We start from the raw sequence: 22179 nt of genomic DNA on the forward strand, positions 1-22179 counted from the left end.
TGTTAGCTTTATGTCGATTATTTACTAAGTGTTCTATAGATAAGGCTGGCGTAAAACTAGGTCTGTCCAGCACATAATATACCACCGTTTATAGCCAATGATTGCTAGGGTATTGGTTAAAGTCCTGCAGAAAAGATGCATTCAGAATGATTCTACTATGGTAGCCTTACCTTACTCCCTAGAGGACCTTCCACCCATGTTCCCTAAAGACATGGACGCTCTGTCGGCCAAGGTAAAATCAGGCTCTCCTGATGATCCTTTAAAACCGGATCTTTTCAGGAAATTTCACGACTGCCTCCTGATGGAGGGCCGTGAGCTGATAAATAGATAACTCTCAGCTGCGGTGATCCCTAATTCATGGAAACACGCCAAAGTTATTCCCTCATTAAAAAAAACAACACTAGATATGTCTCTGCCAGAGAACTTCCGTCCAATATCCCTGCTCCCCATACTTGGATAAAATTATGGATTCCTATGTCAACACCGCTTTGACTAAATACTTAGAAGCAAATGCGATCCGGGATAGGTCACAAAATGGCTTTCGGCCCAAACATAACACTGACTAATTCTTGGAAACACGCCAAAGTTATTCCCTCATTAAAAAAAACAACACTAGATATGTCTCTGCCAGAGAACTTCCGTCCAATATCCCTGCTCCCCATACTTGGATAAAATTATGGATTCCTATGTCAACACCGCTTTGACTAAATACTTAGAAGCAAATGCGATCCGGGATAGGTCACAAAATGGCTTTCGGCCCAAACATAACACTGAATCTGCACTACTTGCAGTCACAGAGCAGCTACGGGCCACTCTGGATGAGGGCAAAACCTTGGCACTGATTTTGTTGGACCTCAGTGAAGCCTTCGACACGGTCTCTCATAGGATTCTGTTACAACGGTTAGAGGAGATCGGGGGCAAGGTCCTGGCCTGGTTTGCGTCTTTTCTGACCGATCGATCCTCTCAGGTCTCTGCTCCCACTTTTTTTCCCAGCGTCCACCCTCTCGGATGTGGTGTCCCTCAGGGTTCTGCCCCAAGTCCCACTCTATTCAATGTCCGGCACCTAGCCCTCCTGGCCAAAGCACGGAATATCGACATGGTTTCATACGCCGATGATACCCAACTGGTATTCACTTTCTCCAATAAGCCCAAACAGGACCAAGCTAAATTTCAAGATGATCATATGGCCATTTCTGACTGGATGGCGGATAATTACTTGCAATTGAACTCCACCAAGTCAGAGGTGCTCCTGGTGGGCCGCGATGCCCATCTATGGGACAACCAATGGTGGCCGGCGTCCCTGGGTACCCCTCCCAAACCAAAAACCGTGGTCAAGAATTTAGGAGTTCTGATGGACAGTGCCCTCTCATTTGAGAGCCAAGCCAAAATAGTGGTAGGCTCGTGCCTCGGTCTCCTACGTGGTCTGAAACCCATTCTGGGGTTCTTCGACGCGTCTATCCGTCAAATTATTGTTCAATCCACTGTACAGTCCTGACTAGTCTACTGCAATGGGCTCCTACATGGCGTGAATAAAGCCGTGACCAAAAGACTTCAATGGGCGCAGAACGCGGTTGCCCGTAAGCTTTTTGCGCTACCTAAGCATTACCATGTCTCAGACCTTCTTCGCCGGCTACCGATAGAACAGAGTCTATTTTACTACGCAAAAGATCTTGGATGGCCAAGGCCCGCACATCTTGAACGGGCTGTGCTCGCCGTATGTTCCGGCTCGAGCCCTGCGCTACGCAGATCTGCATCTGGCCGGTGTCCCCCGGGTGCACAGGCTAAGAGAAGTGGGGGGGGCGCTCTTTCAGGGCCATGGCACACATCCTATGGAATTCTATTCCTCTTGCTACTCGGGCATGCAAGACCATTGGGCCTTCAGAAAAATTATGAAAACGGGGCTTTTCTCTGACCTCTAGTTGAAATCTTCCCTGCATGCTCCTGTCAGTCTTAGCGCTGGGGCGCCCCGTTGCTGGGGCAGCCATGCGCTTTACAAGAATTTATAACATAACATTAACTAGAAGCACTTCAATCACATTTTAAAACTGATTCCTGAATGATTGGCCCAGGTGAATTTGAATAATCCTTCTGTTCTGTGTTGACGCAGACAACGGCCCTACTATAGTTAAATAACTCAGCTTCTATTATGCATATCATAAACACCAATATAATAACACAATGGTACTTGAATAGTGATTGAAAGCTAGTAAGGGCATCTAAATACCTTACCTTCCCATGTAAAGCCTACAATTTTCACAATAGTCATTTTATGAATTTGATGATCCAAACAATCATACTGTGTCCTCAAAACCTAAGAGAATCGAAAAAACATTACAAAATACAAGGTGGCTCCTCACCCTCTGTTTCAATTTCTAAGACAGTGAAAGGAGATATAAAACTGTCCTTACACATAAAAGGGCAAGAGTTCTGAGGCAGTTGCCTGTACGAAAATACTGGAACTTACATGTTTGCTGCTATCCAGGCAAACGGGTCGATTGGTCAGCTGGGCCAGGGGTTTTCGGAAAGGTGATATAAAAGTTTCCCAGCTCTGCACCTGAGAGTTAGTGCCAGGTTTACGCCTCTTTGGAGCCTGTAAAAGTAACACAACAACGAAAACAGTTTAGGATTAAGACTAGCACAGTGACCATGCACAGAGGCCAAATTGAACAGATAAAAACAGAGGACCATTTTTTATGATCATTGACAAACCATGGTTCCCCATTGTTTTCATATTCTCTCCTTTTCATAACTGGCTATTGCCGGGGAGTGGTGCGAGCAAGAGACAGCAGTATACATTAGATACAATTTAAGAGCAAAAGAAGTCAAACTACAAAACTCTGAATATGCAACTTTTCTAGATGAACAATTAAGGTTTAGTACCAACAAATAAGCTTGCTCTTTATTTTGCAACTTCATGACTTTCTAAAATCCAAACTGAAATTATTTGCTTGTACCAGCAGCAGAACCAGTATAAACTCAAGGTCTAAGGGGTCATCCGGCCTCCCTGCGTGGATCATGTGGTGAATTTATTTAAGCACTGACAACCCCCAAGTGACGGCGACCTCTGGCATCACTTCTGCGTGTCCAGAGGGTTCCACCTCTGTCCCGACATGCTTTGCGACCTGCGAGGCCAGACAACACTGCTGTATTAGAGGAGCCCCAATGGGCTGGAGGACACAACTGCTGAAGACAAGAGACAGCCGCCACGGCTTGCTGTGCTGTTTGTTAAAAGCCGCAAGATCCCACAGGCAAGGCTACGGTCAGTGGTTTAGCACTGGTGTATGAGGACTCTGTCTGTGAGACTGCAAACAGAGTACCTCCAATATCTGCCCTGGTGAGCAGTTAACATGAGACCTGAAATCAAAGCTTGAGAGACTGCATCTTTGAACTCGAAACGACAAGTGTTATGATGTATGTCATGTTATGATCTGGGGGATTTGCATAGGTTCCATGTTGAGGGTTCTAATCAGATAGTAAGGCTGAGGGAATTCAAAGGTGGGCAGTTAATCCCTGGAACCTTGAGGAGGACTGACGCCAGGCTGTGTCTTCAGTAAAGCTTATTGGACGGATCACTACCTCGTGGTGTATGGCGTTTACTTCCTTCAGAACAACAAGCTTGCCTGTTAGGGTGATTAACGATTGCCACCATAAAATGGAAACACGGCGCCCAGATACCCCTAGAGGTGACACTGTTGCGCTTTACAATTACTGTTTGATTGAGCATGAACTCTGTAGTATAACAAAAGTCATTTATTGGAGCATCCACCTCTTGAAGAGCAGCAGTGTCACTGAGGAAGAACTGCTCTTCAGAATGTAGAACGAAAACAAAACATTCAAAGGGATACAAGCATGGCGCATGGATGCAGGGGAAATACACCCATGGTAACAGAACACAATAAAGAACATTCTATGCAAACAATCTACCATCACATATGTTCCTTCTTTACAAAACAAAGTAAAAGAAGAAATAAACAAGAGAGAGAATAATATTAATAGAATACAAAATCTTTAAATCTTTTGGGTAATAATTTCTGTCTCTTGGTACCAGCCGACATTGAAGAACTGGAAGAAACAAGATTATTAACATTTACCAAAGAAGGAGAACATGTTGGCTCTATTCCTTTTTCCAAAATTATCGAATCACTGGCAAAGTCTGGATTGGAAGAACATCTAGAAGTATTGGAATTAGTTACATTGACTTAGGCAATTTTAGAAATGCTCCACCATGAACCATTGTTTAAAATAACAGATGTTTTACCAACCTTCTGAATAATAAAGGCATCAGAAAATTTTGACTGCCCTTTTTTTTTACATGTACATGTAATTTGATTTTAACTGTCACCTACTTGCAAAACTGGTTGTTTATGATGCACTGAGTTTTTGGAATTGTTACAGTTTTGTTTGGCTAACTTGTGTTTTTTTATCTATTTCCAAGCTAGTTTCAAAAGATTTAGCCCATGAAAGATAATTCTTGTCTGGGATTTCTACCTTTTAACAGAAGAAAAGGTGAGGATTTAGTGGTACAGTGTGGAGTGCACAGATAAGAAAAAACAATTCCGCTACATCAGCTTTAACATCAACACGAGCTTTAATGGCCAATTGAATACCCTCCACCAAAGTATTGTTAGATCTTTCCACAAGACCATTCATGTTCGGAGAATAAAGAGCAGTCTTAATATGTAAAATATTGGCATCTTTAAGAAAAGTAGTAAACACATGTGATGTAAATTGAGGTCATTTATCAGAAACAGTCGTCGATGGTAAGTCTTTTTTGAACATTTCTTGAAGAAATGTAATGACAGATAATGAATCAGCTTGGTTGACCCATTTAAAATCAACCCACTTAGAAAAATAATCAATAGCAACTAGAATATAGAATTTCTCTATTGAAATTCCTTCGTAAGGACCTAGGACATCAATTGCAATTTTTTCCCATGGACTGTCAGGAACTTGAACTTGCACTAAATCTGAATGCTGTAATTTTAAAACTTTATCAGAATCAGCACATAAAGGACAATTTTTGACAGTCAACAATACAACTGTCCTTATAAGGCCACCAAAATAAGTCTTTAACTTCTTTGATGGTACTAGACTGACCTAAATTACCTAAATGAGCAATAGACATGAGTTTTTTTCTTATAGCTATTGGAGGAACAAAAAAAAAAAAAAAAAAATCACCTTTTAAAATGAGACTTTCATGGATAGAAAGCTCTTCTCTAACTTTCCAAAATACAGCAAGCTCCTTGGGTAGACTTCTTTCTAATGGCCAACCTTCAACAATATATTTTTGCACCATTTTAATTCCTCATCCAAAGCCATGGCTTTTGACCATTCCTCTTTTGAGATAACGAGAGGACCATATCATCAACAGATGCAACCACACATTCTTCAAAACTTTCAACTTGATTAGGAATTTGAGAATCTGACAACATCCTGGACAAACAGTCAGCTCTCATATTTTGAGAACCAGGAATGTAAATCACCTCAAAAGTATACTTGTATAGTTTAGCCAGAATGCGAACTAACCTGGACAATGCTTTCCCGACACCGTTGTTAGATAGAAGAGAAATTAAATGTTTGTGGTCAGTTTTGAGTTTAAAGAGCTTGCCACACAAATTGGTTTTAAAGTGTTCGACTGCCCAAGAGCAACCCAAAGCTTCTCTTTCAATTGTAGAGTACTTTGATTCAGCAATAGGCAATGGTCTTGAAGCAAAAGCAACAGTTACTTCAATGTTCGCTTTAACTTGACTAAGAACAGCCTCAAGACCTATAGCACTCGCATCAACTGTAACAACGTTGGTGGCAGATGATGAAAAGGGAGACAAAGGATTGCAACCAATAATAGATGTTATAGCATTGACAGCTTGTGAATGATCATTGGTCCACACAAATTTAGTGCCTTTTTAAGCAATAATCTTACTGGAAGAACTATGTCAGAGAACTTAGGAACACATTTTGAATAATATTCACATAATCCTAAAAAGGATTTAAGTTGATCTTTGTCTTGAGGATTATTCATATTCTTGATGGACAAAAGAAGACCCTTTTTGGGAAAAATACCATTAGCATTAATCTGATGACCCAAATACTCAACATCAGATGAAACAAACTTGCATTTATCCAGGCAAATGGTTATACCTTTATATTCTAACACAGATAAGACGACGTCAACAGTTTCATGATGTTTTTCGGCTGTGTCAAAAAATATCAGGATATCATCCTGAAACGCCACCACTCCATCAGTGTCTCCAAACAAGCAATTCATTAACCTCTGAAACACTGACGCAGCCGATGAGAGGCCAAAGGGCATTCTAATGTATCTAAAGGTTCCTTCAGGTGTGATGAAAGAGGTGATGTCTCTTCTTTTAGCTCTATTTGATGGTACGCTGATTTGAGATAGATAGTGGTAGAAAAATTTGCACCATCTAATTTAGCTAAAAGATCTTGTACTTTAGGTAAAGGGTAACATTCTGTTAGGAATTCACAACATCAGTCATGCATAATTTGTCGTCATCCTTTGGGTTTTAATACTAATCATGTCTTAGTACATATTTGATTCCTTGTCACAAATTCTGTCTCACTGTGTGCTTGATTTATGCATGTTTGTTTAATGATTCCTTGGCCAATGCTTGTTGGTTCTCAGAAGACATTGCCAATGCTTGTTTATTTGTAGCATGGCCAATGCTTGTTTATTCTCAGTGAGACTTAGGACACCTTCTAGAAGAAGCACTGACGTTACGTGAGCCGAACACCCGGTTGTGGGGTATAAATGTCAGCACTCAATGCTTAACAAGCACTTGGCTTTTTGTTGATCATCAGGAGAGTGTGTCCTCGTTTCCAAGGAAAAGCATCGGATGTTTCCAAGACTCTGCATTTTCCTTCTCCAGGCCGGTAGGACTTCGAAGCAGTGACAGTGATTAATGCGTTTCCAGCAGAGGCTTCCGGACCACGTTTCCTTTCAAAGCTAAGTGCCAATTAGCTTGTTATTTTAAAGGTGACTTTTCAAGCAAGCTGAAGGAAAGAATTACTGTGTTTCAGCTGAACAATGTCAAATATTTAGCGCAAGTACTGGGACAAGACTCTTGCCTTTTGGTCCCTGTTAAAGAGATTAAGTGGTGTTTAATGTTGAAGTACACTTGCAAAATGCACCGCATATGACTGCAATATTGCTGGTGTTTAATTTAAGATCTGACATTTACATTTATATTGGATGTTAGTCGCATGCATGTTCTTTTCACAAGGTTGCTAGACTGAAACCCAGGACTTTAGAGACCTATTCCTGATTGACGAACAGGAATGAAGAGAACCCCATTATGGCTCAATGACAATTAAGCAAAAGGTATAAAAGCTCTTGTAAAGGAAATATTTATTCATTTTAGTCAAAAGACATCTCTTTAATGTATGCATGTTTTGTTTCTAGTGTTATTTAGGTACATAGAGAGAGAGAGAGAGAACACAAACCTTAATTCCCAGTTCAGTTTCAGCTAAAGGTCCAAAAGGTGAACAAGCCAAAATATTGAGGTAAATTACAAAAGTATTAATGAAGAAATATTAAGATGTTAAAAGGATAACACATACAAAGAACTAACAATCATACTTGTCTACAGGTGAACATTAAGGCACGCAACACCCCCGGTGAGAATCCAGATCCTGGTAGGTCCAGACGATTGCTGTCTCTTCTTTTTCTCTCTTGTCATCCCAATTCCCCTTCACTCCTGGGACATCTGCCAGAGCTCCTATATCCATACAGTAGCGCTGAGAGTTGTTCCAAGAGGATTGGAGAAATAACATCGCCCCTGCAAACATTCCTGGACTTCAGGTGAGTGGCTGGAGTCTCAAGTTGACACATTCCATAACAATTTGTTTGTTTACTGATCTCAAATCAGTGCACATTCTAAGTTCTCCGTTCCGTTTTTTAACTAAAACAATGGGAGAAATCCATTTCGAAGCACTGATAGGTTCTATTACCCCATTAGCGCACACTTTTTTTAATCAGGTCAGCCAATTCATTCCTCACAGACAAAGCAACATTCCTCACTTATTAAACACAAGGAACCACACAAAACTTTTAGCTTTTTTGGGATTGACACGGTTACCCTGAACCCGAGAGGTGGCAATAGAGAATTACACCTTAGAAGAACTGAAGCTATGTGGATCATGCGTTTACATACGGTAGAACATGGGCTAAATGTGGATTCTGAGATGCAATATTTTTTGGGCAACTAAATGTATATGAAGACAGCTTTTAAACCTCGGTTATATCTGTACATGTGACTTTGGTATACAGTTACACTGGATGTTATACTTGCATGAGATGTTGTTTATTTGCTCTCCTTATGTTCTGTTCCTTTAATTGTGCTAATTTACCATGTATTTGAAACTGCACACTATTATATCATTATGCACTCTATGTTTGATGTTCAGGTCCATGAGGACTATTATTGTGTTGCCAACCTACACCTGACCACTCGGTATACTTTGTGTATTTTGTTTGCCTTATCCCAACATGGCCTACTTCCTGACCAATCTTGAGTAGGCATTCTATTTCTATGACGGACAATCTGTTCTAACGCTATATGATCTTAAAACTGTGCAATATCTCTATAATTGGGCTGCTTTCAGGATTCGCAACCATGGCATGTTAATCTGTACCTCTTTCTTTGCTCTTACTTTGCTGCAAATTTCTTGCACATCGTACTTTCCTTTCCGCTCTCTCTTTCTTACAGTTATTTTGTCTCAGTACATTCTTTGTTTGGACTATTATCCTATTATGGGTATGGCGCGGTATTATGTTCTGATTATTGGTTGTGGACTAACATATGGTTGTATTGAGAACAATTTTTAAGATTACTTTCTTTCCTTGTATTAACTTTATTTGACTTGATCAGTTTTGATATCACTGAGTTTGGTACTCGGCTTTTAGACTTCGAGTTATTCTAATACCCGTATTAATTAGCACGACTATGGCACACTAGAAAATTATACAAACCTTTCAGGGTTGGTTCTTGTCTCCTTTCTATGTTGGCTATCGAGCCTTTCCATGTTAGGACGCCACGTCAAGTTGTGTGACGCTTGGACGTCGAGTTTCTTCGTTTCGAAACAACTCGGTCTAGTGGTTTCTCTGCATCAAACGGAAATATAAAAGCACTTCCGGGACGCCGGTCGGTGCACGAGAATCCATTGGAATAGTCGGAACACACTCCGCTACCCGCTCAGTAAGTGTGCAGCTAGATTAATGTCTTGCGTTACCTTGACGGATTGGTGATCTTTTTGTCCCTATTTAGGGAGTTTTATGAGGATTTTGTTCTGAATTTGAATTATGTTTGTTGTGCCCCCCTTTTTCCTTTCAGCTCCCAGGGGCGTATTTGACACAACACACGTCTCCCCCGGTGCGTCATTTGGTTTAACTTCCCCCAGTGAGTATTCCCGTTGGTTTTCACTCTTGGGTGTTCCGACTATTTGTTATTTTTGATGGCCCCCTTTTCCTCCACTTCTTGTGTGTTTCATTATATTAACTTTGTGTCTCTTAGGTATTACCCTCGTATCTTAGATGGTGACTCACTACATACCCTGTGAACCACTTATTTACAGAGACGTGATTCTGCCTAGACACCTCGTAATACTAAGAGGTGAGGCTAGGTTTAGTGGTGATAGTTTCGCTTTACCATAGTCTGCTTTTTGACTCTGACATTTATCTTGACTATATATTTCTCTTTAATACGCTGTCTTGACCTGGTCTTGATATTGTTCATTATAATACATTATACTATTTGTACTCTATTCCAGTGTTGCACCCTAGCGACTGGTGCGCTACAAATACTCATTTTCGTGCGCTATACTCTGACTACGCTCGCGATTGAGCCTTGACCCTAGATTTTTTCCGGTGGATATTTTCTACAGGTACCGACTGGTTCTGTTTTTTCTTCACTTCATCTTTTTCATTCGATTCTGTTCACGGGGTCTTTGGATACGTGTGTGTCACATCGGGTGTTTCGTGGCTGTAATATTTTCTCTTCTCCTCTGAATTCTCAAACTCTGGTGTGTGATATGGGTGATGGCTTCCTCACGTGGAGATCAACTAGATCACACTGTGATATGCTCTTGTTGCAATTTTACTTTTAGATGGCTACCGAGCAATAACAATGTAATATGATGTACACAATTGATTTAGCTCTTGTGTTTAATTCATGTGTCCTTGGCCACTCTTTTGTTTCTTTCGGTCTTTTCTTATTGTGAAGGTTATGCACTAGATTGGGGCTTTTTGGTTTTGATTTATATGTATACGTTTTGTGTTTTTTGATTGTGATTTTAGTCATGATTTGTATCTCTCCAGCCCTGAAGATTCAGAGATTATCTCTCTGATGAAACACGTGTCGGCTGGCTGTTTCTTGAACTTCTCAATAAAGAAGAATTGATATCTTCGATGGATCCATCCTGTTTTTTCTGAACCCTACTTACCATATGTAATATGAATTGTGTGCACTGTTTTGTATTACTTTCCACAGAGTGCCAGGTTTCCTGCACCAATTTAGGGGCTTAGGGTTTTTTCCCCTACAGTTTGCACCTTTCGCAAATATTTCATACAATCTAATTCTATACGTTCACCCTTTGAGCGCCATTACTTCCTGTGTTTCTAAACCCGTTCTGTTTGCTCAGTAACAACATTCCTCACTTTATGTCTCGAAGGAACTGCATTTTTTTTAACACAATTGTGTGAGAGAACCCCTTAACTTTTCCTAACTCTTTTCTAAAAACATTTTTATGTTTGTTAAGAATGGTTTGGACCACTTCTTCATTGTTCTGAAGGTAACTATTTACTATTTGTAGATCTTCAACCATACATACGTTCGGAATCAATATCATTATTTACGTTGTAGGTGACTTGACCTAACTTGTGACCTTGAAAATCACCTTCTGTTATAGATAATGGCGTTTTCAAACGTTGGTTCAATATTCATCTGATCTACAACATCCTCATCAGTCAGACTGGCAACTCTCCTGTTAGTTTGGCAAAGTGCTCCAAAAGGACCTCATTTTTTACATTTGTAGCACTCTTTGCCTCTAGCTGAGCAATGTCTAAATTGAAAGGAATGAGATTTTGAACCACAGAGTGCAAAATATTTTACCAGTGTTGGAAAAATGTTTAACAGGAGTGTATGATGTAGTGGTTTTGTTAGGTTTACCTCTAAAGTTAGCGGGTTTAGCATTAGAATCTTTCATACTAATAGCTGCTGCACCTGTAGACAGATTATCAACATTGATGGTGTTGAATGAGGTGATAGAGCGTTCAACACTTTTGGCAATTTCAATAGCTTCCTGTAAGGACGGATTACGTTGCCTTAAAAGTTGCTCTTGAATTTTTTTTATTAGAACAACGAATAATTAATTGGTCTCTAATATATTTGTCTACCTGAACCCCAAAATCACATTCTGCTGCTAAAACTCTTACACATTCAACATAAGCATCAACCGATTCATTAACTAATTGATGTCTAGTATAGAAGTTATATCTCCCCATCACAATATGGGGTTGTTCAATAAATCTTTTTAAGCCTATCTATTGTTTCTGTAAAGCAACACTACATCACTCTCCATTCCTACTGGAGTTGGAGATGGAGGTAAATGTTCAAATACATCTTCTGCATGACTTCCCAACGTATTTAAAAGTAACACTTTTTTTTCTCTTGGCATTAAAACAGTCACCATTAATAGCTAGCAGGTAATTATTAAATTGTCTATACCACTTTTCCAATTTCATGCTGGGTTGGTTAGGATCAGAAAAGCGAGGTGGAGGGTTTCCACAAACAGTCCTCATGGTATTGTAAAATTCAAAAAATGGAAACAAAGTTTAAATATTAAAATGAAAATAATAAAAACGTTGTAAAATGCCAATACATAAACCAGAGAAGCTTTCTGTTGCGGACAGCCAAAACCTGGAACCTTCGCCCAATCACGATAAAAAGTAGCCCTTCGCTTCGGTCTTTTAGAAAAGCCGTAAAAACTTGGCTCTTTACCTTTTAAGTCAGCTTATCGGTAATCCACTGCTCATCGAACCCTAGCGCCAAGATGCCTCTGGGCAATTGCGCGCTTTATAAATATATAAATAAAATCAGCTCGTGCGTGTGCAACGAGCGATGCAGTGAAGTGCCAAGTCCTCAAAACACCACAACAAACATAGCAGGTATGAGAGGGCTGTCAAATCCTCACGAATCAATAAAAGTCACCGCAGGTTTCCAAAGCAGTAATAAGTGCATGCGACTAGAGCTACACTGCAACAGGTGGCCAGAAGAACAGCAAACAGAGCAAGCTGCTCAGGACCGACAACCACTTCAAATCGACATACAGCAGACAAAGACGGACGAAAGGCAAAACCCCAGTAACTTCTCTCCGGCACAGCACGGCACGAAGTCCAACAGCAACAGATGAAGAAAATGATAAGAAAATGCAAACCAGGTAAAATGCGATGTGCTTGTGGATGCTCCAGTGTCTTGGTCAGGTAAGACACATCCCAGATTGTCGTCAATATGTAATATAACAAAATTTACAGAGCCTCTTGTAAAGTTGAGGAGTCGTTTATTGGAGCATCCACCTCTTGAAGAACAGCAGTGTAACTGAGGAAGAACTGCTCTTCAGAATGTGGAATGAATACAAAACATTCAAAGGGATACAAGCATGGATGCAGGGGAAATACACCCATGGTAACAGAACACAATAAAGAACATTCTATGCAAACATTCTACTATCATAAACTCTTTTGCTCAAGAGCCGAACAGACTGACCTGTGGGTTACCAAATATGGCAGTTTCATGTAACAGCCTAATAGTGAACTTACACTTGTGCCTGATTTTTGCTTATGACGAACAAGTTACTTACCTTCGGTAACGCTTTTTCTGGTGGATACAGTATCTGCCTATGGATTCCTCACCTTGTGAATATCCCCTGCGCCAGCAACATTCGGAAACTTTTGTAGCTCTCCATGCTGACGAGGACGACGTCACAGAAGCACGGCTCCGCTCACGGCTCCGCTGACGTCACTGGATCCAGAAGAGGACCTCGTCGGCGTGAGGACGTCAGTTCCGCCCTTTTTTCTGTGCCTTCGAGGCACAAGGACAGACTGACAGCAATATATACACATAGTATACACAGTACATAATATACAAAACAACACACCAGTGTGAAGATAAGACAGTAAGGCAAAAGAAATAACACACTGCCTTTGACAGTAACAAATACATTTAGAAACATCATCGGTATTGTAGGTATACAAGGGTGGACAACGGGGAGGCGGGTGGGTCAGTGAGGAATCCACAGGCAGATACTGTATCCACCAGAAAAAGCGTTACCGAAGGTAAGTAACTTGTTCTTCTGATGGATACATCTGCCAGTGGATTCCTCACCTTGTGAAAAGATTCCCACAGCAGTCCCATTCCCGGAGGAGGGTGTCCACCCTTCTATACCAAAAAGTCCTGAAGGGCGGAACGAGCAAAGTGTCTGTCCCGCCTCACCTCGGAATACACGCAGTATGTTTCGCGAAAGTGTGGAGGGAGGCCTAAGTTGCCACCCTACAAATGTCCTCCACCGGAACACCTCTAGATAAGGCAGATGTAGAAGCCTTTGCCCTGGTAGAATGAGCCCATATACCCTCTGGAGGTTCCTTACCGGCCAAAGAGTAACATATCTTGATGCACAAGACAATCCATCTGGAAAGGGTGCGCTTGTGCACAGCTCTGCCTTTCCTGCAGCCAACAAAGCCCACAAAGAGCTTGTCATCCACTCGAAAGTCTTTAGTCCTATCAAGGTAAAAGCTCACCGCCCTCTTAGGGTCCAAACGGTGAATCCGCTCCTCCTTCTTGGAAGTGTGAGGGGGGGATAGAAGGGTAATGGACTGCCCCAGATGGAAGGGAGTTACCACCTTTGGCAGAAAAGCAGCACTGGTCCTGAGTACCATTCTTCAGCATGAATGGTCAAGAATGGGGGTTTCGAACTCAGAGATTGAAGCTCACTTACCCTCCTTGACAAGGTAATGGCAATGAGAAAAACAGTTTTGAAAGACAACAGCCTTAAGGGACACTTGTGCAAAGGCTCGAAGGGAGAACCCATCAGGTAAGTTAAGACAAGATTTAAGTCCCATTGAAGCACAATAAAAGGAGTAGGCGGAAATTTGTTGGTAAGGCCCTTAAGGAACCGTAATACAATAGGTGACTTAAACAAGGACGGCTGATCTGGCAAACAAAGGAATGCCGACAAAGCCGATAAATATCCCTTTACAGTAGCTACAGCAAAGCCCTGCTGAGCAAGAGAAAAAGCAAACTGAAGGATGTTGGATAAACGAGCTCTCAAAGGGTCAATAGACTTCTCTCCGCACCAAAGAACAAATTTAGACCACCTATAACAATAGATAGATTTAGTGGAATGACGTCTAGCAGACAATATTACATCTACCACATCAGGCGGGAGAGAAAAAGAATTCAGGTTGCCCCGTTCAATCTCCAGGCATGAAGGTGCAAGCTATGGAGGTGGGGGTGTAGAACCTGCTCCTCCAGCTGCGAGAAGAGGTCTGCCCTCAGAGGGAGACGGAGCGGAGGGCACGAGGAGAGGTGGAGAAGATCTGTATACCACACCCTTCTTGGCCAATCCGGGGCGATCAATATGACTTGGGCCCGGTCTTGGCGAATCTTCATCAGAACCCGAGGATTCAAGGGTATGGGAGGAAACGCGTAAAGGAGTTGTGAGCTCCAATCTATCTGAAACGCATCCCCCAAAGTTCCCTGCATCGGAAACTGGAGACTGCAGAATTACGGGCAGTGAGCGTTCTCGTGAGTGACAAACAGGTCCACCCGAGGAGTTCCCCACGTCCGGAAGACGTGACAAACCACCTCCGGATGGAGCCTCCACTCGTGGTCGGTAGAGAACTGACGACTGAGGTGGTCTGCACGCACGTTCAGAACTCCGGCCAGATGATTTGCCATCAGACAAATCTGGTGTTCCTGAACCCAGGACCAGAGACGCAGAGCCTCTCTACAGAGACAACGAGACCCCACTCCTCCCTGCTTGTTGACATACCACATTGCGGTAGTGTTGTCCATCAGGACTTTAACCGACTGACCGCGAAGGGAAGGGAGAAAGGCCTTGAGTGCCAAACGTATCGCCCGCAATTCCAAAAGGTTGATGTGAAGCAACCTTTCCTCTGGAGACCAAAGACCCTTGATCTCCAGATCCCCCAGATGCGCACCCCACGCTAAAGTGGATGCATACGTTATCACTGTGGCCACCTATGGCGGTAGATGGAAGGGCTTTCCTTGAGACAGATTGCCCTCCACGCTCCACCAAGACAGATCCGCTGCAGCTTCTCTGGAGATCCTCACAGACTCCCTGAGATCTCCATTGTGCGGATACCACTGCCTGCGAAGGCACCACTGGAGCACCCTCATGTGCCAGCGTGCATGGCTGACCAACAGAATGCAGGAAGCAAACAGACCTAGCAGACGAAGGACCTTCAGGACTGGAACGACCGCTCCATTGTAAAACAAGGGAATCATTTCCTGTATGTCGAGAATCCTTTGAGGAGGAGGGAATCCCTGACATACAGTCGTGTGCAGTACCGTCCCTATAAACTGGTTGCGCTGAGAGGGCACCAGGTGAGACTTGGGCACGTTTATCGAGAAACCCAATTTGTACAACAGCTGAGTTATAACCTACAGATGATGAAGCACCTTCTCTGGCGACTCCGCTTTGGTCAGCCAGTCGTCCAGATAGGGAAAAACTGGAATCCCCGATCTTCTGAGATGGGCTGCCACCACCTTGGTGAAGACTCGAGGTGCAGCAGTAAGACCAAACGGAAGGACCGCAAACTGATAATGTTGCGACCCTACCGTAAACCGGAGATACTTCCTGTGCGACTTCAGGATGGGGAAATACGCATCCTGCAAGTCGATCGACACCATCCAGTCCTCCTGTTGCAGCGCTTGAAGAACCTGCGCAAGGGTAAGCATCTTGAACTTCTCCTGCTTCAGAAAAAGGTTCAAGATCCTGAGGTCCAGAATTGGACGTAGCCTTCCATCCTTTCTCCGAATCAGGAAATACCGGGAGTAGCATCCCTGACCCCTCTCCTGCTCTGGAACCACCTCTATCGCACCTTTTTTTAGTAACGTAAGGACTTTCTCCTGCAGGAGAAGAAGGTGGTCCTCCGAACAAACACCTTGGCAAGGAGGGTAATACGGAGGGCATTCCCCATTTTCTACAAGATCTAAAACCCAAAGGTCTGTAGTGACCGATTCCCAATCTTGTAGAAAATGGGTAAGCCGCCCCCCCCCCCCCCCACAGGACCAACATGATCCAGAATGGTGGATCTAGGGCTGCTTTACAATGGTGGGAGGGAGGGAGGAAGAGCGCTGCTGACCTCAAGCACGACCTCGGATCCTGCCCCTGTAGCTCTTATACAGGGTATTCTGTTGCTGCTGTTGCTGCTGCTGCTGCTGGGGCTGCCTGTAGGTCCGAAAGGACGACCTTCCAAAGCCTCTGTATCTCCTATAAGAACCCCTAGGCTGTGTCTGCAGACCCAGAGATTTGTCCGTGGCTTTGCTTTCCTTGAATCTTTTCAAGGCCGCATCGGCCTTTTTCCAAATAGCCCAGAACCATCAAAAGGCAGGTCCAGAAGCGTTGTCTGCACATCAGGGGAGAACTCAGATGATTTCAGCCACGCACTCCGCCTTGTGGCGACTGAGGAGCCCATAATTCTGGCAACAGAGTCCGCAGTGTCCAGGCCACTCTGGATAACCTGACGCGCAGCCGCCTGAGTGTCTGACAGCACTTCATTAAAGTTCTGCCTGTCCTCCTGCGATAACTTAGGAGCCAGCTGTTTAGCAGAATCAATAAGAGCGTGGATATAACGGTCCAAGAGACAGGTGGCATTTATAGACTTTAAGGCCATACTCGCCGAGGAGAAAACTTTCTTGGCCGACTGGTCGAGCTTTTTAGCGTGCCTGTCACTAGGAACCTGTGGAAAGGCCCGGAAGACACCTTTGAGCAGGCAGCCTGAACCACCAGACTTTCCGGAGAAGGATGGAAAGTAAGAAAGTCTGGATCACCTGGAGCCGCCCTGTACCTTCTAGCTACAGTCTTACAAACCACAGGAGCTGAAAAGGGATTTCGCCATACCTCCATGACTGGTTCAGTGATGGCCTCATTAAATGGAAGTAAAGGCTCTGTCACGGTGGAGGGAGAATGCAAAACCTCAGTAAGGCTGTTAGGTTTGAATTTAGCAGTTGGCAGCTGTAAATCCAAAAGCTCCGCTGCTTTTCTAATCACCGTGTGGTAAGTAGCCACATCTTTAGAGGGAGTATCAGCTGGAGGAGTAATCTCCCATTCTGGTGATAAATCTAGGCCACTAGCCTCCTTCAATTCCTCAAACAAGTCATCAGACTCCATGAGCTCACCCTCTTCCATCTCTTCAACCTGGTACCTTTGCTCCTCCAGAACCCTTTGTGCTTCTCGCCTGACCTAATCCTCAGGACCGGCGTCGAACACGAATCCGGAGGAGCAGCCGTAGTCGAACGAGGTCGAGCTGGAGCCGGAGCAGATGGAAGCGGCGTCGATGTCCTCGGCGCCGGGAAACGCCAAGACGGCGTCACTGGGAAAAAAAGGCATAAATGGTGCCTGAGCGTAGGCTTGAGGAACCCCCAGATTGAAAGCCATTGGACCCATGGGACCTGAAGGTGCTCCAGAGGGGTACATCGCTCTTGTGAAGACGCCATACTTTGCAATTAAATAATGCTATGGGTCTTGTCCCGGGCCTGGAAAGGGGGGCATAAGGCTCAGATTGAGGCATAACCGGACTCGGGCCAATCGGCGCCGACGGTGGAGCGAGCGGAGTCGAAAACTCATCAGGAGCCGGAGCTTCTTCAACCGGAGCCGGAGAATGCGTCGGCATCAGTGATGGAGCCGGAGTGTGCTCCGGTGAAGCCGCAGGCGAGGTCAGGCAAACAGAAGAAGTAGGATTTGAGACAGGAGAGGGAGAAACATAGTCCTTACGATGTCGAGTAGGCGAAGTCGATCTCGGAGCCGCCTCCTTATCCGAACGGCGTCGAGAGCCATGCCTCTTCTTCTTTTTATGCTTCTTGGACTTAAGAAGCATGTCCCGACTTCGACCTGGACCTCGATCTGGAGCGTCTTCGACCTCTCTTCTCTTTTTTCATCCTTGCTATAAACAACTTAGCTTCTCTTTCTTTTAAGGCCTTAGGATTCATCTTGCGGCAGCAAGAGCATCCATCGACGTCGTGAAACGACGACAGGCACCAGACACATTCCTCGTGTGAATCCGTGATGGACATGTGCTTACTGCACTCTCTACACGGCTTGAATCCAGACTTCGTCGTCATCTTTGAACAAGAAGCAAGAAGAAAGAAAAACACCAGTAGAAACACAAAGTAACTAGCCAAAGCTACGGAGAGTCCCAGAAAACCGTTGGCGTCGACGGCGCGGAAAAAAGGGAACTGACGTCATCACGCCGACTAGGTCCTCTTATGGATCCAGTGACGTCAGCGGAGCCGCGAGCGGAGCCGTGCTTCTGTGACGTCGTCCTCGTTGGCGTGGAGAGCTACAAACGTTTCCGAATGTTGCTGGCGCAGGGGATATTTACAAGTTGAGGAATCCACTGGCAGATGTATCCATCAAAAATTGTGTGAGAATTTCTGTTCTTGACTAGAACCTCGTAGATGTGTTTCAGAACCCTGCAGCTGAACCCTTTATCGCTGTATGTTGCTGATATATGAAAGTACTTATCTTTTTACTAAGAGTCACTGGGCTGGGCAGGAAGTTAGAGTGTTCCTTTGACTGTTTAAGTCTCTACCCTTATCACTGTCATCTCCCTGAAAAGCCTTTGGCTGCTAGTCATTGTAGCAAGTCTCAAGCGCAGAAGGGGTGTACATGGCCCTATTTGCACAGCTATAGCAGGACTGACCTCAGGATAGCAAAGGCAAATGGACCCAAACACTGTAGTTCCGGCCCTGTAGCCCCTGAACAGGTCTGACATGCCTTTTATAAGAAATTATCCTGCCACGAGAAAAGTTCTCTGTAAAGTGCTCGGATGGCCTTGGCAACCATGGTCCTCTTCTATCAAAGGCCTAATAATCAAAACATGGATTTTGGACTCCTATGTTCAGAGTTTATGTTGGTGAGGCCTGGTTTAAACACAAACTCATATGCTAAACAGGTTAACAATTCTTTCTTCATTTCAATGAACCAACTATGTTAGACATGCATGCTTTCTTGGTGGAGTTCAGAGATTAGGATGCATACTACAGGGCACCTGCACTTTACACATGCCCTCTGGGATGTGAGTGAGCCCCATGTACATGGCAGAGGCAGCACTAATATAGACATCTGATATGCTAAAAAGCAGGTGGGCTCATTATGGGCATCTAAGGTACTTTAATATGAGGGAAAGGGAGAAACTATTGTAGGGCAGAAGGATCCAATGGCGTGAACTGGGGGACAAATGGAAGAATGGCGCATTGGCCATAGGTAAAAGTGGGAATGTGTGGTATATCAACAGCAATGTCTAAAGAGGGATACCATAGAATACATAAACTTTGCATAGAGAGCAGAAGGTCATTGAAGTAAAGGACTAGGAAAATAGTGGAACTGTGGAAGATCAGACTTTTCAGACAGTGTAGGTCTTTCTTGCCAAAACGACCTGTGATGGTCTTGTGAGTTTTTTTATGTTCAAGAATATTCTATCTAACAAACTCTGGATTCTGTGTCTTTTCTTTTATTTTGGTAGGCCATCAGACATTATTGGATTACCCACCATCTCTCGGGAGAGGAACTCTTACCAGTTTTCATGAGATGGTTGGCCTATAGAAGAAGAAACGTTTTAATCAACATGAACAGTTGGCATTTTGTACTTTTTTTATTTGAATTTTTTATTGTTTTGTCGGCAAATCATATCATACAGAACAAGCAGGGAATTTCCCATTAAAGGCTTCACCTAAGTCAATGTAGTACTCTCAAATTGAACACAGGCAGTGTATAGGAGCCTCTAGTGGGAAAACTGCTGGTTACTAAACCAAGTATGATCATGATATTGGACAAAGAACATCTCCGTCCGACTACTAAACGTGGTCAAACAATGTATATGTTAAAACCACATAAACATTCAGACATTACCATTAATGATTTTAAGTTATTATTCAACATTCTCATTGGGACCCTCTATAAAGTATCCTACATTAACAAAACAAAAAAACAGAATGAAGACTTTCACTGCATCAGTGGTGCAAGTGTCCACACCAGGATCTTCCATTCATCTCTCGCTTTCCCTCACTCAGACTGGCCTTGCACGTTCATTTCCCAGAAAATATAGTTGTTCCCCTCATAAGTTAACACACATCTGGGATAGGACCCGCTTGCAAGCCCAAATCTATGAACATCTTTTTCAGTGTATTTAGAGTCCTAATTTTATTTGCATCCTCTTGAAGGTCAGAACTAGGAGAAGCAGGATTCTGAGAGCTTGCTATTTTAGAGCTCACTTGGCTTTTGCATCCGTCAAGATGGTCTCTGAAGACAGAGAGCCTAAAGATTATTGTGGTATCACTACTGTCCTGCTCTAGGATGGAGACACAGTTTGATTTTATTGTATTTATGGCTATGACATTTGTCCACAAATTGGGGATCATGCTAGTCAATGAGTTCTAAGTCCCTTATTAATCAGGGTGTTTGTGGTTTGGACCCTCAGTACCAATTAGTAACCCCAAAACTCTGATTTGTTTTCATCTTACCTCGGTTTCCAGAATCATCCTGTTGGGCAGGGATCCCTTCTTCATCAACGCCATTGTGTGTTTGATCAGACTTAAGAATTTAATATTATTGCATGACCATGGACTCATAACCTTCTCCCCTTTTCCCCTCAATGTCTAGTCTCGTCTTCCTGTGTGGTTACCCTCTCATTTACTTTACCAAAGTTCCCATTCAGCCGAGCTAGTTTGCACTGTTCTCCCTAGGGCTGTGAGTATTTGGTCTTTATCTGGCCGAATTGCACCATCACATCAGTCTTTCCCCTTTTGTTTGCTCCTGGCTACTTTAGAATTAAAGAAATTAATGTTAATTCCCCTTCTTTACCCTTCCACTTAAATACCATCTACAATATCCTTTGCTCTAATGATGTCTCTAGGTCTAGCTATCACAATGGGATTGCAACTTTCAGCACATTCTGTTTGGATTGCCATTTGACAAATCTGACACCTAGGGCCCATCTGACAGCACAGAGCTTGCGGACCATGTGTGCCAACTGTCAAAGGCCCATTTTACTTAATTTGGTCTTCAGCTGTGACTCACAGGCATGGCCACTCATTTCAACTCTGCTTCTTTACTTACCCATGTGGCGAGCGCTCCCAGAATGAATCAATACCCTCCTCTCCAACTGCTTTGCTAGAAGCATGAAATATCTCCCTCTACTCAGCTGGTCTTAGCCCTTCATTTGTTCCCCCCTCCCCCAAAGAGTTAATGGTGAGGTCAAGGTCTCTGGCAACAATGAGAGGGTAAAAATCCTGGTTTGTGAAAACACCCTATGGAGCTGAAATGAAAGCAGCCTTCCTGCTGAACAGCTTGACAAGTCCTACCCTCCCCCAAGTGTGGAATTATAACTGCAGAATTTATGTGGGGAATAAAATACACCTTACTATAACAAGCATTTGCAATGCAATAGGTCTCGCATTTGCGAGAGTTTGAGCTATTAGCAGTGTAAATGACAATGCCTTTTAGTTATGTGTTTTGAAAACCTGCAAGCGGTGCGATATACAAGCACTTGATACTTCTAGTAGTTGCTTACGAGAAGCTTTTTCCTATTCATTTCCTTTTGTAGCAATCGCGCTACACTGCGTTTTAGCTTTAGACCTGTGAAGCTAAAGTGCGGCATGACGAATGCTACTAAAGCAAATAAATACCCAAAAAAGGCAGGCAGCCGACTTTACAGCTGCCAATAAAGTTAATAAATAGCAAAAAAAGCTTTACTTTGTCATTTTTACAGTAAAGCACATTTAAAAAATTTTTTTTACCTCCTCTGCTGTGTCACGGACAGCAAAAAAACACTGCTCCAAATCAAAGTTTGCCTTGAGCATTTGTGAAGAGACAAAAAGTGTCTTTGTCCTCTTCAGTGACCTTGGCATCAGGGTGTTGCACCGC

The 22179-nt window shown here is 43.3% G+C and overlaps 1 protein-coding gene across 1 annotated transcript in view; it reads right to left on the reverse strand.

Annotated features, from left to right (window-relative positions):
- The window catches only part of RAD54L (RAD54 like), a 186171-nt gene that overhangs the window by 135245 nt on the left and 28747 nt on the right, over positions 1-22179 (reverse strand). The window contains exon 3 of the mRNA XM_085602752.1: positions 2465-2590. Coding sequence (XP_085458878.1) covers positions 2465-2590 — 126 coding nt within the window. The remainder of the gene's footprint in view (positions 1-2464; positions 2591-22179) is intronic.

This window comes from Triturus cristatus, chromosome 4_2 (genome assembly GCF_964204655.1).
Source record: "Triturus cristatus chromosome 4_2, aTriCri1.1, whole genome shotgun sequence".
In the NCBI taxonomy this organism is placed as follows: domain Eukaryota; kingdom Metazoa; phylum Chordata; class Amphibia; order Caudata; family Salamandridae; genus Triturus; species Triturus cristatus.